At 58.4% G+C, this 14,651-nt stretch overlaps 2 protein-coding genes across 2 annotated transcripts; one reads left to right on the forward strand and one right to left on the reverse strand.

The window, feature by feature from the left end:
- Nucleotides 1–2,043: 2,043 nt before the first annotated feature.
- On the forward strand, nt 2,044–6,898 carry DICSQDRAFT_79922 (uncharacterized protein). Its single transcript, XM_007362203.1, has 5 exons — nt 2,044–2,301; nt 2,587–3,485; nt 3,548–4,878; nt 4,940–5,106; nt 5,163–6,898. The coding sequence occupies exons 1-5, from the start codon at nt 2,095–2,097 to the stop codon at nt 6,495–6,497; spliced, it is 3,939 nt and encodes a 1,312-aa protein (XP_007362265.1). The 5' UTR covers nt 2,044–2,094; the 3' UTR covers nt 6,498–6,898.
- A 190-nt stretch (nt 6,899–7,088) lies between these two features.
- DICSQDRAFT_178137 (uncharacterized protein) lies at nt 7,089–14,451 on the reverse strand. The gene is made up of 28 exons (XM_007362204.1): nt 14,102–14,451; nt 13,959–14,017; nt 13,585–13,834; nt 13,518–13,535; nt 13,390–13,457; nt 13,231–13,328; nt 13,125–13,171; nt 12,877–13,067; nt 12,483–12,812; nt 12,358–12,420; nt 11,658–12,303; nt 11,303–11,590; nt 11,201–11,246; nt 11,121–11,146; nt 11,038–11,068; nt 10,920–10,979; nt 10,742–10,868; nt 10,305–10,681; nt 10,182–10,250; nt 9,559–10,127; nt 9,168–9,474; nt 8,776–9,092; nt 8,588–8,720; nt 8,398–8,532; nt 8,188–8,340; nt 7,786–8,131; nt 7,400–7,731; nt 7,089–7,333 (listed from the first exon to the last, which is right to left on the reverse strand). The coding sequence occupies exons 1-20, from the start codon at nt 14,293–14,295 to the stop codon at nt 10,074–10,076; spliced, it is 3,042 nt and encodes a 1,013-aa protein (XP_007362266.1). The 5' UTR covers nt 14,296–14,451; the 3' UTR covers nt 7,089–7,333; nt 7,400–7,731; nt 7,786–8,131; nt 8,188–8,340; nt 8,398–8,532; nt 8,588–8,720; nt 8,776–9,092; nt 9,168–9,474; nt 9,559–10,073.
- Nucleotides 14,452–14,651: the final 200 nt, after the last annotated feature.

Genomic DNA, 14,651 nt, shown 5'->3' on the forward strand with positions numbered 1-14,651 from the left:
ACGCCCGCCGCATCAACATTTCCTCTATCGCATCATCATCGCGCGTCCTATCGGACGCTTATGCTTTTCCCTTCTCTCATATGGACATGGCTATTCCATGCACTCCCTATTCCTCATTGGTATCATATGAGAACCTGGCACAGGTTCTGAAGGGGGAGAATGTAACGGATCGTTCATTACCTTATCTTATCTACATAGTTAATCTACATCTTGTATCTAAATCTGGATCGTCATGGTGATCGGCGCTGATCCATCTGGATCCGCGCGACGTGGCGAAGGCTTCTCAGCCTTTCACCACGTCCACCATAGTATACGCCCTCTCAATCTAGAGATTGGTTCAGTGTACTTTGGACTTGTGTGAATCAGGCGACACCCGTATCATTACACCCAGGGGGAAAGTCACGCCCGGCGTCCCACAGGCTGGGCTCGAGCGTGCAGGCGTCCCGCCGGCCGCATTGCCCCAAGAGAGATGTGGAAACCACCATATGCAGCGGGACAAGCAGGTAGAGCACTTACGACACGCGAGCGCACGAATGCCCCCGGGCGAGCACGTTCGTCCCGACGTCCGTCCCGTGCTCCGAGGGGGGAGGCCGAGTTTGGGCGTATACGAGCGCACGGGACGTCCGCAAGCAAGCCACGGAAACTCGCTTTCTTTCCTGAATATGTCAACACGCGAACGCTGACCGGAAGCAGCATGCATCGGGGCCGAGGGTGCACAAGACAAAATAAGCATGCGTGCGGTCCATGGCCAGGCTGGAGACCGTGGTCCGATCGCGAGCGACGGTCAACAAAAACGATCGCGATGGGTTCGTGGGCGGCTGGGCCGTTGTCACAAGTATCGAGTCTGTCGACCGTTGCCCTGGCTGGCTTACGGTGGTGCTACATAGACTGGACGGAACGCGGGCGTTCTGCAGATGCGCGCGGGGGCGGCCAGAGTGCAGTGGGCTCTTCGCCTTTCGTCCGCAACTCCCGCTTGCCGACCGCACTTGCCTTATACGTCAGTCGAGGGCGGTTAGTGCAGATTTGCGCGGCTGTCTGGCAGACAAGGACGACTGTCGCGGGGTGGCATGTCGTATGGTTAACGCGTATCTAAGCAGATGCAGAGACGTTATGGGCAGCGGCATATCGTCCAAGTGTGACAGACCCGGAGGCGAGGATGGAAACAAGACGGAGGCCGGGCACTTGCCGGGGAGATACGGAGGAAGAGGCCGCGACGATGGTTCGAGCGTAATATCGGAGAGGGAGGATGGACCGGACGGTGACGCACACATGCATCCTCGAGCAGGTGGGCCCGGGCTGGCTGCTGGCACGAAGCGTCTCTGCGAGACGTCCCGGAGTGGTCAGATGTCTGCCCGATAGCAGATTGTGCACACGCAGGAGCCGTGCGGGGGAAAAGCAGAGACACTGATCCAGCGTCCTTGTTGAGTACTATTACGAGCGTGGCGCCTTGGCGTTGTGTGCGAGGCTGAGGGCGCAGCGCCAGCACTCGTCGACGCACAATCCTCCGACCAAGGCGCCGGTCGGGACGGCCCAGGCGCTTCCTGGCTTCAGCCCGATTAGGGAGGTCACAGTTTACGGTCACGGCGTGTCACAGTTTTGTACATCGCGGATGACGCCTCCTTGCGCGTCGAAAGACGTGGCGGGCTTGGTCAAACCGAGTCCACATAATATTCGGAGCCCAACGACGCCTGGTCGTCGAGGTCCCGCGTCGAGCAGCGTCGAGGCGGAGAAGACGGAAAGGAGGACTTGGGCGGCTGTTCAGGCTCCGCCACAGATTTGTGTTTGAGCGTGTATACCGTTATTCAGGGCTTCGCCGAACTCACGTTGCCCCCGACCGCTCTTCCCTCCCACCACCACCGTCCTCATCGCCCGTCTGCATCCTCCCCTTCCCCTCCCCCCCTCCGCTCGTCCCTCGAGCGCAACCCGCTCTCCCCGCCGGCCCCCGACCCCACATCACCCGCCGCCTTGTGCGGTCCCCCGGCCCTCATATCCGTTCGGGGCCGTCTCTCAGACTAGCCCAGCCCCCACTCCGCCCCTCCCTCTCCAATCCACCCCCCATCGGCCGCGTTGGCTTCACACCCCGACTTCCTCACCATGCTCCCCAACAACTATGTCGTCGGTGGGCAGCCCGGTCTCCCGCAGCCACAGCCCCAGCCGGGCCCTCAGCAAGGCATGCCTAATATGGGCATCGACCAGAACCGGATGTGGCAGCTGCAACAACAGCAACAACAGCAGCAGCAGCAGCTTGCAGCACAACTACGCGCACAGCAGCAGGGAAACGGTGGGCAGCTCAATCAGCAGGTGAGTTAGCTCTCAGTCATGTCATCGTGGTTGTGCCCAGCCCACCCCCTCCATGACACCACACTCTACCCGTATATCCATCGCTCGCCTTGTCGCGCATCAAGTGGTCGGCTCATCCATCGCACGGCGTGGATTGCCTCGCCTCCCCCCTCCATCGCTCTCTCCACCGCCTTAATCTCACATTGAAGTATTTACTCACGCCCGTCTGATTATGTCATCAATTCCTGCTGTCTTGCCTGTCGCGTCCGCTTCACCCTTACTCACTCCTCCAACTCTCCCCGGTAGATGCTCGAACTCCTCCGCCAGCGTGGTGGTGTACAAGCAAACCCGCAGGTCATGGCTCAGCAGCGTCAGTTTGCCGGCGGCGTCCCTCAGCTCGGCGTTAATAACTCCTCTCCATTTCCGCACGACCCCTCTCAAGGCCTTCCGAACGCCCAGCCGCAATTTGGGAACGTACCTCCCGGCCAGAACTTCGCCAACTTCCAGACGCTTGCCCGTAATCCGGCGCAGATGTTCCAGAATCAGGGTCCCATGCGCCAGCTCGACCTCATGATGGCTCAGAACCAGCAAAACCAGAACGGCGTCTCCAACCCCAATCCCATGGCCGCCCTTCAGCGACAATTGGCGCAGCAACAGCAGCAACAACAACAACAACAACAACAGCAGCAGCAGCAGCAGCAACAGCAACAACAACAGCAGCAGCAGCAGCAGCAGTCGCACGCGCAATCGCAGGCCTCGCACCAGCAGCCATCGCGGATGGACGCGCCTCAGCTTCCCCCTGGCCTCTTCAGTAACATGAACCCCGTACAGATGCAGCACAATCTCCAGAACCACCCTCCACAGAACGGTATGGGCCCCAATCGCGCACCGAACGCCATGATGCCTCCTATGCAGGAAGGCCAGATGCAGGGTCAACAGCACATGCGACGACCTATCAGTATACAGGAGATGTCGATGAAGGCGCACGAGTTCAGACAGGCGATTATGGCCGGGGAGAATCGCATCAAGGCGCTTCAGAGCCAGGCGATGACTCCTCAGGCTCCGCAGGACGCCATTGCCGCCGAGATTAGCAAGGTGCAGAAGGAGTTGATGGATCGCAGGCAGACTTTGACGAAGATCATGAACTTCTTGCGCATGAATGCTGTCAATGGGGCAAACCCCGCCTACCAGAATGGCGTTGAGATGTGAGTGTCACAAAAATGGCGCAAAAGCGCTTTGTGCGGCGGACTCACACTTAATCCATCAGGAGAACCACGGGCCCGTCGCCCGTCCCTCCTCAACGTCTACCCGGTGGCCCTCAGAACCCAACTCAGATCGGTTGGATGCAGCAGAATCCCTCGCAGATCCCCCAGTTCAACAGCCCCCGTCCTGTATCCACAGCTGCCCATTTGGCTCCTAACGCAACATCTCAGCCTTCGGGTCCTCAGATGAGTACGCCTCAGCTCCAACAGCAGATGGCCGCGTCGCAGCCGAACATGCCCCAGCGCGCGATACCAACACCCTTGCCCGTACCGAACGGCGGCGCGCCGTCCCATGGCGGTGCGCAGCCCACTCCCAACGGAAGGCCGAACTCTCTTCCAAACGGCGTCGGCCCTCCGTTCAACATGTCGTACTCTCCGCTAACGCGTGAAAACTTCACGAAGGCCTACTTCCAGCAATGGATACCGAAACATCCCGTCGACCAGACCATGCTCAAGGTCGAGGGTCGCGAGATCGACCTGTACCAGCTGCACTACGAGGTCATGAGCCAGAACGGCTACCGGATCAACGTCCAGCAGATTGCGCCGAACCAGATTCCTCAGCTCGTTCCCACTCTCGTGATCTCGCAGGAACAGTGGCCGGTCATCGCGGGGCGGCTCGGGTTCGTTAACTTCCCTGGTAACGGCCACGAGCCAGCTAGGTCAGGGCCTGCTATCGCCGTTCACATCGAGCAGGTGTACAAGCGGTGCCTGCAGGACTTCGACAGCCAATATCTCCGCCAGCTCTTCCAGCACCGACGGCTCATGATTCTCGGGCAGAAGGTCAACGGTGGCGACATGTCCGCTGGCCCGTCGGGCCCCGCGGCTCCTCAGGGCTTGAGCGACATCAAGGACCCGAAGGCCCTCAGCGAGATTATCAGCTACGCGGCGCATTCCGCCCCTGAGCTGCAGGCGCGCGGGGTGCCGAACCACATCATCGCGCTCGTTGAGAAGCACCGCGACCAGCTGAAGGCGACGCTCCAGCAGCAGCGCGACTTCGCGAAGAACATCCAGATCGCGGCGCAGGGTCAGCCGCGCAACGTGTCGAACCCCGCGATGGCGAACGCGAACGCGATGCTCCACCACCAGGCGAACAGCATGAACATGGCGAACGGGATGAACGGCCATGCGAAGCCGCCCATGCAGCCCGGGCAACTCCCGCAGGGGATGAGCATGCCGTCGACGTCGTCGATGCCGCCGAACGGACAGCAACAGCAGCAGGGGCAGCAGCGACCGGGTGGTGCTCCCGGGATGTTGCCTATCTCAACCGGCCGTCCAACTCCCGCACAGATGGCGGCGGCGGTGGAGATGGTCAGACGACTCAAGGAGGAGAACAAGCGTAAGTCTTACTGGAGTGCACCGTCTGCGTTGTTCCGACGTTGGCTAACTGTGTGAAACAGACGTTCAATTCCCCACGACCCGCCCGGTCCACATAGGTGACGCTCAGCGTCTGGAATACAACGCGCAGTTCGAGCACTTGCACCGTCTGGTGACGACGCTGGACCAGAAGCTGCCTCATCTTGCGGTGTGCATGAGGGAAGACGTGATCAAGAAGCTAGTGATGATGGTAAGCGTGTCCTTGCTTTGGAATGAATCATGTTCAATGACATTCGGCTTTGAAAGATTTCTGTGGTCCAGCAGCAACGCGAAATGCTGTCGAGCAACCCAACGCAGTACTTTATGCCGCTGCAGTGGGTGCAGCAGATGATCATGCAGGTCAACCAGGCGAACCATGCGTTCACGACGTGGGTGAACAACGCCATGCGTTCGGGACCACCTGCAGACGGCAGTCAGGCCCAGGCGGGTCCAAGTACGCACAGCCAGCCTGGTCCGTCGACTGGGCCACAACGTCAAGGGCCACTACCCGTCCCTCGACCTCCCACCGCACAGCCCGCGCCCACACCGTCCGCCTTGTCACCTCCTGGGGCTCCCGCACACACGCCTGCGGCGTCCGCTTCATCCCCGCATGTCGTCAGCACGCCGTCGATTTCCAAGAAGCCGACGCCAAAACCGTCTGGCGATGTAGCCTCCGCTCCCACACCCACCCACATCAACTCTCCGCAGACTCCCAGGTCTCCCAGAAACAAGCCCGCCCCGAAGCCCAAAGCGCAGCCGAAGCAGCGGAAGGTGTCTACTAAATCCGGCACCGCTGCTAGTCCAGCCGCTGGTCCTTCGGAGACGAAGCTGCCCGCTACGCCTGCTGCTGCTACTCCCGCGAACGCGCCTACGCCGGAGCCCTCGTCAGGCTCGAAGCGGCCACGGGAAGAAGAGTCGGTCGCATCGACGAGCGCATCCGCGCCTCCGTCCGCCAAGAAGATCAAGACGGAATGGGACGAGGCGCCTAGCGATATTCTCGTGAAGCGGCAGGCGGAGGCAGACGGCGCGAAGACGGACGAGGACACCGTGAAGTTCCTCGAGCAGATGTCGAGCTGGCTGACGCAGATCGGCGGCGAAGGCGACGGGCAGGACATACTGAAGACGGAGATCGCGGAGTCGCTGGACGAGATCTTGAAGGCGTACCCGGTCGCCGCGGACGACGGCATGTCATTAGCCACCTCCAGCTTCATCGAGAGCATCAACGTGGGGAGCTCGTCGCCAAAAGCGTCTGCGGTCGACCCGGCCGATTTCTTCGACTTCACATCGTACGGGCTGCCCGAGGAGGACTCAGGGTCGAAGGCGGACACGCCAGATCTGGTACAGGCATCGTCGTCAGTCGGTCCCAGTCCAGGATCTGCGTCGGAGACTGAGGTGCATCCGGCAGCCTCTACAGGAGCTGATATCGCGAAGATCGCCGACCCGAAGAGCGAGCCGTCGGGGGGCGACTCGATGTCGCAGGACCTCTGGCGGGCGATCGACGGGGGCGAGTCCGCGTTCTACAACTCGACGGACAGCTGGAAGTGGGACCAGCCCATGCCAGCACTGGAGCAGCCGTGGGCGATCTACTCGTCAACATCATAGTCACGATTTTAGAGGAACCTGGAGACTCGGGGCGCGGAGCGGGGGAGGCAATGTGCGGCGGACTGTGTGGTGATATAATACCGACGTGGACCTGGGCTGCTCTTATCTCGTAACATATTTCGCTGTGCTTTTAGTATGCGCGCCGCTGCCTGCCTCGTCTCGTCCAGGGCTCGACTCGTTCACGTTCTTGGCCGCTTGTCTTCGTTCCGGCTGCCCTCCATATCTGGTTCGCCTTCCCTTTATCATCTTCATCCTTCCCCGCTGGCAGATTCCCCTCTCGTCTATATCATCTCATCCATCCTCTCGCCACCTGTCGTCGCATCTGTTGTTGTTTCTTGATTATATTAGTCGTGTCCGCTGTGTATTTTTACGCTTGTCTAGCATGCTATCGATATATCCGCCCCGCAGCTACTGAGACACTTCTGTACACATGTTCGCTCGTCTGAGCTCCAGTTGGTGAAGGCAGAATCTGTGTGCATTGCGCGAACCTCAGACGTCATGACATGGGAGGGCGCTTGTTTATTCAATATTAGCGAAGTCGGTAGCCTGATCCTGGCCTCCCCCTGCGGCTGTTGATCCGTTCTCCACTTTCTCTCATGCACTCGTAGCGGTATACCACCATGGCTGCTTTGAACCTCAATGTCCTTACCGAAAATGCCGTCAGGCTGGGAGCCCGCCTTCAAGAGACTCTCTCGGAACAGACTAGGGACCTCAGCCTGCGGGCTTCCGGCTCGGCCTACCTCGACAACCCAGAGGAAAAGGTCAAGAATATCCGGAAACAGTTGGACTCGAACAGTGACAGGGAGAAGCTTGAGGCAATGAAGAGGCTCCTCGCCGTGCGTCTGCCTTTGACCCGTTGATTTATCCCAAGCGCATTCTCTGACCAGTGCACGCCCATGTAGTTGGTCTCCAAGGGCAGGAACGTCTCCGAGTTCTTTGCTCAAGTGGTCAAGAATGTAGCCTCTCATAACCTCGAGATCCGGAAGCTCGTGTACATCTATCTCCTCCGCTACGCCGAGCAGGAGCCGGACCTTGCGCTCCTGTCCATCAACACCTTCCAGAAGGACCTCTCCGATCCTAACCCCCTCATCCGTGCCATGGCCCTCCGCGTACTCTCCGGAATACAGGTGCCCATGATTGGCAGCATCGTCATGCTCGCCATCAAGAAGTGTGCCGCCGACATCAGCCCGTACGTCCGCAAAGCCGCCGCACTGGCCATACCGAAGCTCTATCAGTCAGTCATACGTTCCTCCGCGCATCGTCTCTCTCATGAGTAATCGTGGGACAGCTTAGACTCGACGCATCAGCCTGAGCTCATCAAAATCATCTCTACGCTGTTGAAGGACCAGTCTCCGCTTTCGCTAGGAAGCGTCGCCATCGCCTTCGAAGCTGTGTGCCCGACACGCCTTGACCTTCTACACCAGCACTATAGACGACTGTGCAGGACCCTCATTGACATGGACGAATGGGGTCAGGTCGACCTCATCAATTTGCTCATCCGCTATGCTCGCGTGATGCTGCCTCGACCCATCCCCGCGACGGCGGCTGGGTCGTCATTAAGCTTCGACGTCGACAGCGACCTGAAATTGCTCATTACGTCTGCGGAGCCTCTACTGCAGTCTAACAACCCTGCTGTAGGTCAACTATGGCTTCTTCATAGAAGATGTGTCTAAGCACGAAAAGCCTATAGGTCGTTCTGGCTGTTGCACGAGTGATTTACTACCTAGCGCCGCAGAATGAGCTACCGAAGATTGTTCCCCCTCTATTGCGACTTCTGCACGTGTCGCCCGAGGTCGAACGTATCGTTCTCACCAATCTAGCGATTACTTCGTCTGCGTTAACTGTGAGTATGGTATCAAGCACCGTGAACAAACCTCTTAATTCACGTTGTTGGCCACAGGACGTTCTTGCGAAGTCATACATCGCGTTTCTGGTCAGAGCAGACGACCCGCAGCGAGTGAAGAAGGATAAGGTTCGGCTTCTTCGCGCGGTTGTCAATCCGGAAAATTATCCATCACTTCTCCGAGAGTTCATTGTAAGTGAAGTTATGTCCCTCGGCGCAACTTACAACTAAAGCAGCAGACTTGCAGTGCTACGCCGACGATGCTGACGACGAGTTGGTTGCTGACTCCATACAAGCCATCGGCTATATCGCACGCGTGATCCCTGAGTCCACCCAGCAGTGTCTCACGGCACTCATGTCGTTCATCCAGAGCAAACACGGTTCGTCTCAGCATCCGTGACTACTATCTTTCTGTCCTCATACCAATCGACGTAGACGTGATCGTCGCGAATGCCGTCCTGGTCCTTAAGTCACTAGTGCAAATTCGCCTACAACAGCAACAAGACGCGATAGCGTACGGCGCACTACCGTCCACCTTCTCCCCTCTTGAGATCATCTCCCGCCTCGCACGTCGTCTAGACGAGATCCGCCACCCTAAGGCTCGGGCCTGCGTCATATGGCTAGTCGGCCAGTACGCCGCATCGTCTGCGGCCCCAGACAATTCCAATGGTCTCACGCACGCAGGACCAGAAGGCATAGCTCCGTGGGCACCTGACGTGCTGCGCAAGACCGCGAAGTCCTTCACGCAAGAGGTGTGTACCGTCCTTTTCCATCCACTCGCGTAGCTTTCTCCGCTCGCTCAACGAGGCACTCGCATGGTGGTTCAGGCGCCAGCCGTAAAGTTGCAGATCATCACGCTCGCCGCAAAACTCCTTGTGTTGTCGCCCGCGGACCGGACGATCGGCCTGCTCAACCGATACGTCTTCTCGCTCGCGCGGTACGACCTCAACTACGACGTGCGCGATCGCGGGCGGATGCTCAGCGCGCTTCTCGCCGGGGTCGCCCCAAACGTCCTCGGAGATAGCGACGATATGCACGAAGACGTCGGTGGTGTGGTCCTGCGACGCGAGCAAGTCAGACTGGTGCTATTCGAAGGCAAGTCCAGTGCCGCTGAAGAGCCTGCTGCCGCGAATGGTACGTTGCATTCCCCCTTTGCTCGTGCGCATGACCTCATAGCAGCTAACCACGCGCGATACTCCCCCTGACTGGTATGGACAGACGACGATCACGGACGCTTCGGCTCGCTCGCCGCAGTGACAGGCAAGTGGGCGGGGAGCGACAACTACTTGCCCGACTGGCTGGAAGAGGGCACGGAGTCCTCGCTCCGGGATACCGAAGCGGATGTGCCGCAACCCCCGGTGCTCACGGCCCAGTCTTCCGCCGCGCGTTCCATCTCGTCAAATAGCGCCAGGCCAACTCCGATCGTACTCACGCCGACGGGCGGCGGCGCCTCGCCTGCAGGCTCATTTTCACGGCAACAGGAGGGCGCAAAGGCGGCGTATATGGATTTGGATAGATTTTACGAAGATACGGAGGAGACTGAGGAGACGGAAGAGAGCGAAAGTGAGGAGAGCGAGGAGGACGATGGAGATGATGATGGGAGTCACCAAGCAGAGTCCAGCGGAGAGGAGTCCGACAGCGATGAAGACGAGAGCGAAGTCGAGCACTTACAGGGTACAGCAAGGTAGTTTACAACAGACTAGTGTATATGTAGATACAACAACATAACCAGATCAGTCGTCGGAGGGGGTTCCCAAAGCCTCGTCGGGAAGCTTGTAGTACAGTGGCTGGACATTTACCAATGAGTATCAGTAACCAAAGGTTATCTGCAAACTGCTCACTGTGTTGAAAACATGATAACCGTGGCCGTTCTTGCCGCCAAGTTCGGGATAATATTCCATTGGGAACCACTGAGACGTGCATCAGACCTCTGCCTTCGGGCCAAGGATACATCAGACACTCACATGGTCCTCCGGCAGCCACTCCTTGAACGACCGAAGATATCTAGCGGTCCTACTGTCGTCCCTGATGGTCCGTTTGTACGGCGGAACAACAAACTGGCCGATTTGCATCTCGGTGTCTGTCACGATGCCCCTCGACACCCGCGCATAGGACGTGCGATACAGCCCGCGATAGAAGATGTATTCGCACCAGCGGTCAGCGTCCTCGTCGTCGATATCGAACACCTTGCCGTCCTCCACCATTATCTGATACGGCGCAGGGCGCGGGGCGTGCGGCTTGGTGACGACGTAGCCGAGGAAGATGACCGGGTCGGGGTACGATTCTGCCATGATGCGAGCGAGTTCGGTGGCTTGTAACTCGCGGTCAAGTGGAGTCTCCTCTGCGATGACATATGTGAATGGTGGTGCACTTATCGCGGATGAAGGCTGGAAAGTCATACCTTGACCATTGTGAGACACGATGACCTTGACCGGTGTACCAAACATATTTAGGTAGGCCTCGATAGCAGGCGCAAGCTCGCCGTCAGGTGAAGGCAGGAGATGGTGCGTGGAGTTGATGATGGGGAACTGGTGCTACAGTCAGACAGTAACTTCGACATTCGAGTTCAAAGAACGTACCTTCGAGAGTAGCACCGCGCCCCAGGTGTGCTGATTAGGCCCCGGACCTATATCGACATGCTGGGCCAGAATGAGCCATGCGCCTTCAAGAGCAAAACCAGATGAAACAACGACTCACGAAACCGAGGTCTTCTGCGATGACCCGCGTACTTGTCCAGAGGGTCAGGCACAACAAACCGCTTGCGAGAGGGGTAAACTTACAGGTCACGGTTCCCAAAGGTAACGCGCTACGAAGATTGTCTCAGCACTAAGCGTCTCAAAGCCTACTGATCGGCACTTACGTGGAGGTCCGTCTCCAGCAACCCGACAACATCCAGTTCCATGTCCCTATGCGCCAATCCGTCAAACATGCACTCATTCATGACCACGACAGAAACGCTCACTTGATCAAGTCCCGCATCAACCTCTGGCTGTCCCTGCCCCGATTGTCGATCCCGAAATGCACCGTCCAAATACCCGCTCTGACGATCCTCGGCCCAGGTCGATGAGGCGTCGGCACCACGGTCGGTATGTGGTAAAGCGTCGCGAGGAGCGACAACGCCGACAGGAGCGCAAGCGCGTACTGAACAGTGTACTGTGCGCGCTTCGAGAGGGTCAGAGCCACAGAGCCGTTGCCCAACGCAGGCCACTTGAACGCAAGACCGATGCCCGCAAACTGCGCCGCGAGCACCCTGAGGACTCGACCGTTCAGCACACACACAAGGCGTCCAGGGATGGCACGAAAGGACACAAACGTACCAGTTCGTTCGCTCGCGGAAGTACTCTCCCCCAGGCACGAACGCATACGCGACCGTGAACACGCTCGCGACGTCGAAAAAGCACACCACCAGCCACGCGACCGCCGCCGTCTTCGCCACCCCGCCGTCCAGCGCAGCCGCCCTCGCGCGCGCCCACACGGTCGGTACCAGACTCATGAGGAACGCCGCGACGCCCAGCCCACCCGCGTACCCCGTCCAGTCCTTGTAGGTGTACATCACGTACGCACTCGCGGATCCGAGCGCGAGGTACAGCGGGTGCGCGAGGACGTCAGAGGTGGACGCGGAGCCCGCGAGGAACGCAGCAAGTCCGAGCCCAAGCACCTGGGCGAGGTGCGTGAGCGAGCCGTGCTGGCTCGGGATGGGGCCGGTGATCGGATATCCGGTCCATGACCAGGCGATGAGCGTGCTAGGGTCGCCTAGTAGGGAATGCAGTGAGAAGATGAAGCTTCCAAGGAAAATAGCACCAGGGAACCAGTGCGTCTGAGGCGCAGGGGTTGGAGCAGACTTCGCAGGCTTGACAGGCTGCGACTGGACGGGACGATACGCGAACTCAAGGATAGCGAGAAGTGCGAGCGCAATGCCAGTCTTATTGCATCCGCCCGAATTCTCGTTGACAAATGGCCAGACTGCCACATATAGATGAGCATGACGACTGAAAGCGCGAAATCCACAGGACGTACTAGGGTTGTTCGAGTGGTTGGCGTGCTTCGACAGGGAAGTCATGAGAAAGCCGAGTCCAGTGACTGATGATCCAGGTCAGTACGAATAGGTCGTAATCATCGACACCGTTAGATGCAACACATACCCAAAGCCTGGTATGCAACTCCCTCATCATCCCCGCCAAACCACACCGCAGTCGCACCGACAGTAGCTGCGGAGTTCGCAAACGACACCAACAGGAGTCTAGTCATAGGACTCGAAGACAAGTACGAAGCAAGGCCGACCAGCGTCAGAACGTGCAGGGTCGTGCGACCCTCCCTGCTGTAGGCCCATCCCTTGAACGGAGGGATCCCCAGCAAGAGCGGGGAGAGGGAAGACAGCAGAGCGAGCTCTTGTCCGGAGATGCCGAGCTGCCAGATCGAGAAGTAGAAGAGCGTCGGCGTGAGGGCGGTGAAGACCGACCAGAACATGTAGGCTGTCGTTCCGCTCCAGGTCAGCCTTTCTCATCGCCACTTCCAGCGTAACTGCGTTGCACATACAGAGATACACGTCGCTGACGAACGATACGGTCGGCTGTGCACACGAGTATAGGGACTGTGTTGCAGTGGCTTTCGTTGCAGTAGCCTCCTTGCCGTTTGGTTGTGAGGTACTCTCACCAGCCGACTTGACAGCTGTCGTGGCTGCGACCGGTGTAGGGGCGGACACGCTACTACTGAGAGGAGCATCCGCGCTATGTGTGAAGCACCGATCAATATTCAGTTAGGCGAGACGATGAAGCTGTTGGTACATTTTGTCTGCCTCGGATGAACTGGCCACGAAGTTCCCTACAGTCATCTACCGCAATGCGTTTAGCATCCTTGCAATTGATAGCATTCTGAGGAGTAGGGTCTCACCTTCAAGTCCGCTGCTTGCAAGTCTAGTTCTACCGAAGAGTCGTACATGACATCCAGGAGTATGAGACTCCACTCGAAGAAGCTATACCGCGTGTACGCTACAACACATCGAAAAGATTGTGAAGCACGGTGTGTACCAAGTTTACAAGGGGTACTTGCCTCCTGGTATACGATGCACTTTATGCTGGATGAAGAAGTATATCATTGGGACAAGAGAGCCGAAGAAACTAGAAGAGCGTCAGTTCACGATCTATTCCAACTACCTGCCATCTTCGAACGTAACGCACGCTATGGAAGTCCATCGTCTAGCATGCAGGTCAGCGTGCTTCGTCGTTATCCGTGCGTCGAACTCACCTCCGACGTCTAGCAGCAGTGTGGTTCGCAGGCGTGAATGCTAGAGAACCGAACATCCACGGCAGGTTCAGCACAATGTAGGAAACCATGAGCACGTCATGGACATCATGGTCGTCCGAGCTCGTGATGAAGACCCATCCTCCGCAGGAAAGTGTGCGGAGCAGCCCGACTAGGAAGAGAAAGCCTGGTATACTGGAGGTCGCGGACCTGTGCAGGTAGTATTGCAGCGCAACCAACGCGAACCTCGGTCCTGCGCAGCAATATTAGATACAGAGACTTTGTAGCCAATCGAACCTCATTCCTCATCCCACGCTTCATGTGTGTGTGTGTGCGCGCGCGCAGAAGAATGTGGGCAGCAGAGCGCGAGCACGTACCGGCATTTATAGCTATCAAGATCTGGAAGATGTTTCGTTCTGGGTACCAATCTCCGATCCTAGACACGCGAATACGCGTCCATCAAAGCGGTTTCTTCGTTACCCCTGCATGCCTTTCAGCCACTAGCAATGAACGCACTCACGTTGCGGACACGGACGGGAACCACTCCTCAGGGTATCCTGCGACGCCATTCTTGACAATCTTCTTGTAGTGGAGCGCGCAGCCGATGGCGAGGGCACTCAGGAATGCGGCGAAGGCGAGATAGGTGTGGGCGCGGGCGATGGTCGACGCGTGCAGGACGAACGGGTCCCGCTTGCCGGCTACGGAGGGCGCCATCTCGACTTTGTCTCACTGCCTAGAGGTTCCAACTCGGCTTTGCGCGAGGCAGACGACCACAGCGTACAGTCAACCTCGAGCTAGATGTGGTGAAGAAATCCTAGTGGGAGTTGAGCGCAAGACGGACTTGTGCGTGCCCGTGCCCGGCGTTTCAATGTGAAAAGGAGACCGAGACGGGACAGCGCTCCGAGAATGCGTAGCAAGGTGAGTAAGGGCTGATGAGACAGCCGCGCTCGAGGGCAATGTTGTGCTGGACACTGCGGTGGTGGACGCTGTTCACGAGCTCCAGCGTCGCATAAGTGTCGGAACGTGTGTCGGACGCTGTCCGCTCACCGACGGCGTCCACCGCCTTCGCT

This window comes from Dichomitus squalens (genome assembly GCF_000275845.1).
Source record: "Dichomitus squalens LYAD-421 SS1 unplaced genomic scaffold DICSQscaffold_4, whole genome shotgun sequence".
In the NCBI taxonomy this organism is placed as follows: Eukaryota; Fungi; Basidiomycota; class Agaricomycetes; order Polyporales; family Polyporaceae; genus Dichomitus; species Dichomitus squalens.

Excerpts from the sequence above, each read along its gene's own strand:
- DICSQDRAFT_79922 (XM_007362203.1), top strand. The coding sequence starts at position 2,095 with ATGCTCCCCAACAACTATGTCGTCGGTGGGCAGCCCGGTCTCCCGCAG. Across the intron at positions 2,302-2,586 it reads GTGGGCAGCTCAATCAGCAG|ATGCTCGAACTCCTCCGCCA; the intron begins GTGAGTTAGCTC and ends TCTCCCCGGTAG. Across the intron at positions 4,879-4,939 it reads ACTCAAGGAGGAGAACAAGC|ACGTTCAATTCCCCACGACC; the intron begins GTAAGTCTTACT and ends TGTGTGAAACAG.
- DICSQDRAFT_178137 (XM_007362204.1), bottom strand. The coding sequence starts at position 14,295 with ATGGCGCCCTCCGTAGCCGGCAAGCGGGACCCGTTCGTCCTGCACGCG. Across the intron at positions 13,329-13,389 it reads AGTGCATCGTATACCAGGAG|CGTACACGCGGTATAGCTTC; the intron begins GCAAGTACCCCT and ends GATGTGTTGTAG. Across the intron at positions 10,682-10,741 it reads CGTGTCTCACAATGGTCAAG|AGGAGACTCCACTTGACCGC; the intron begins GTATGACTTTCC and ends ATGTCATCGCAG.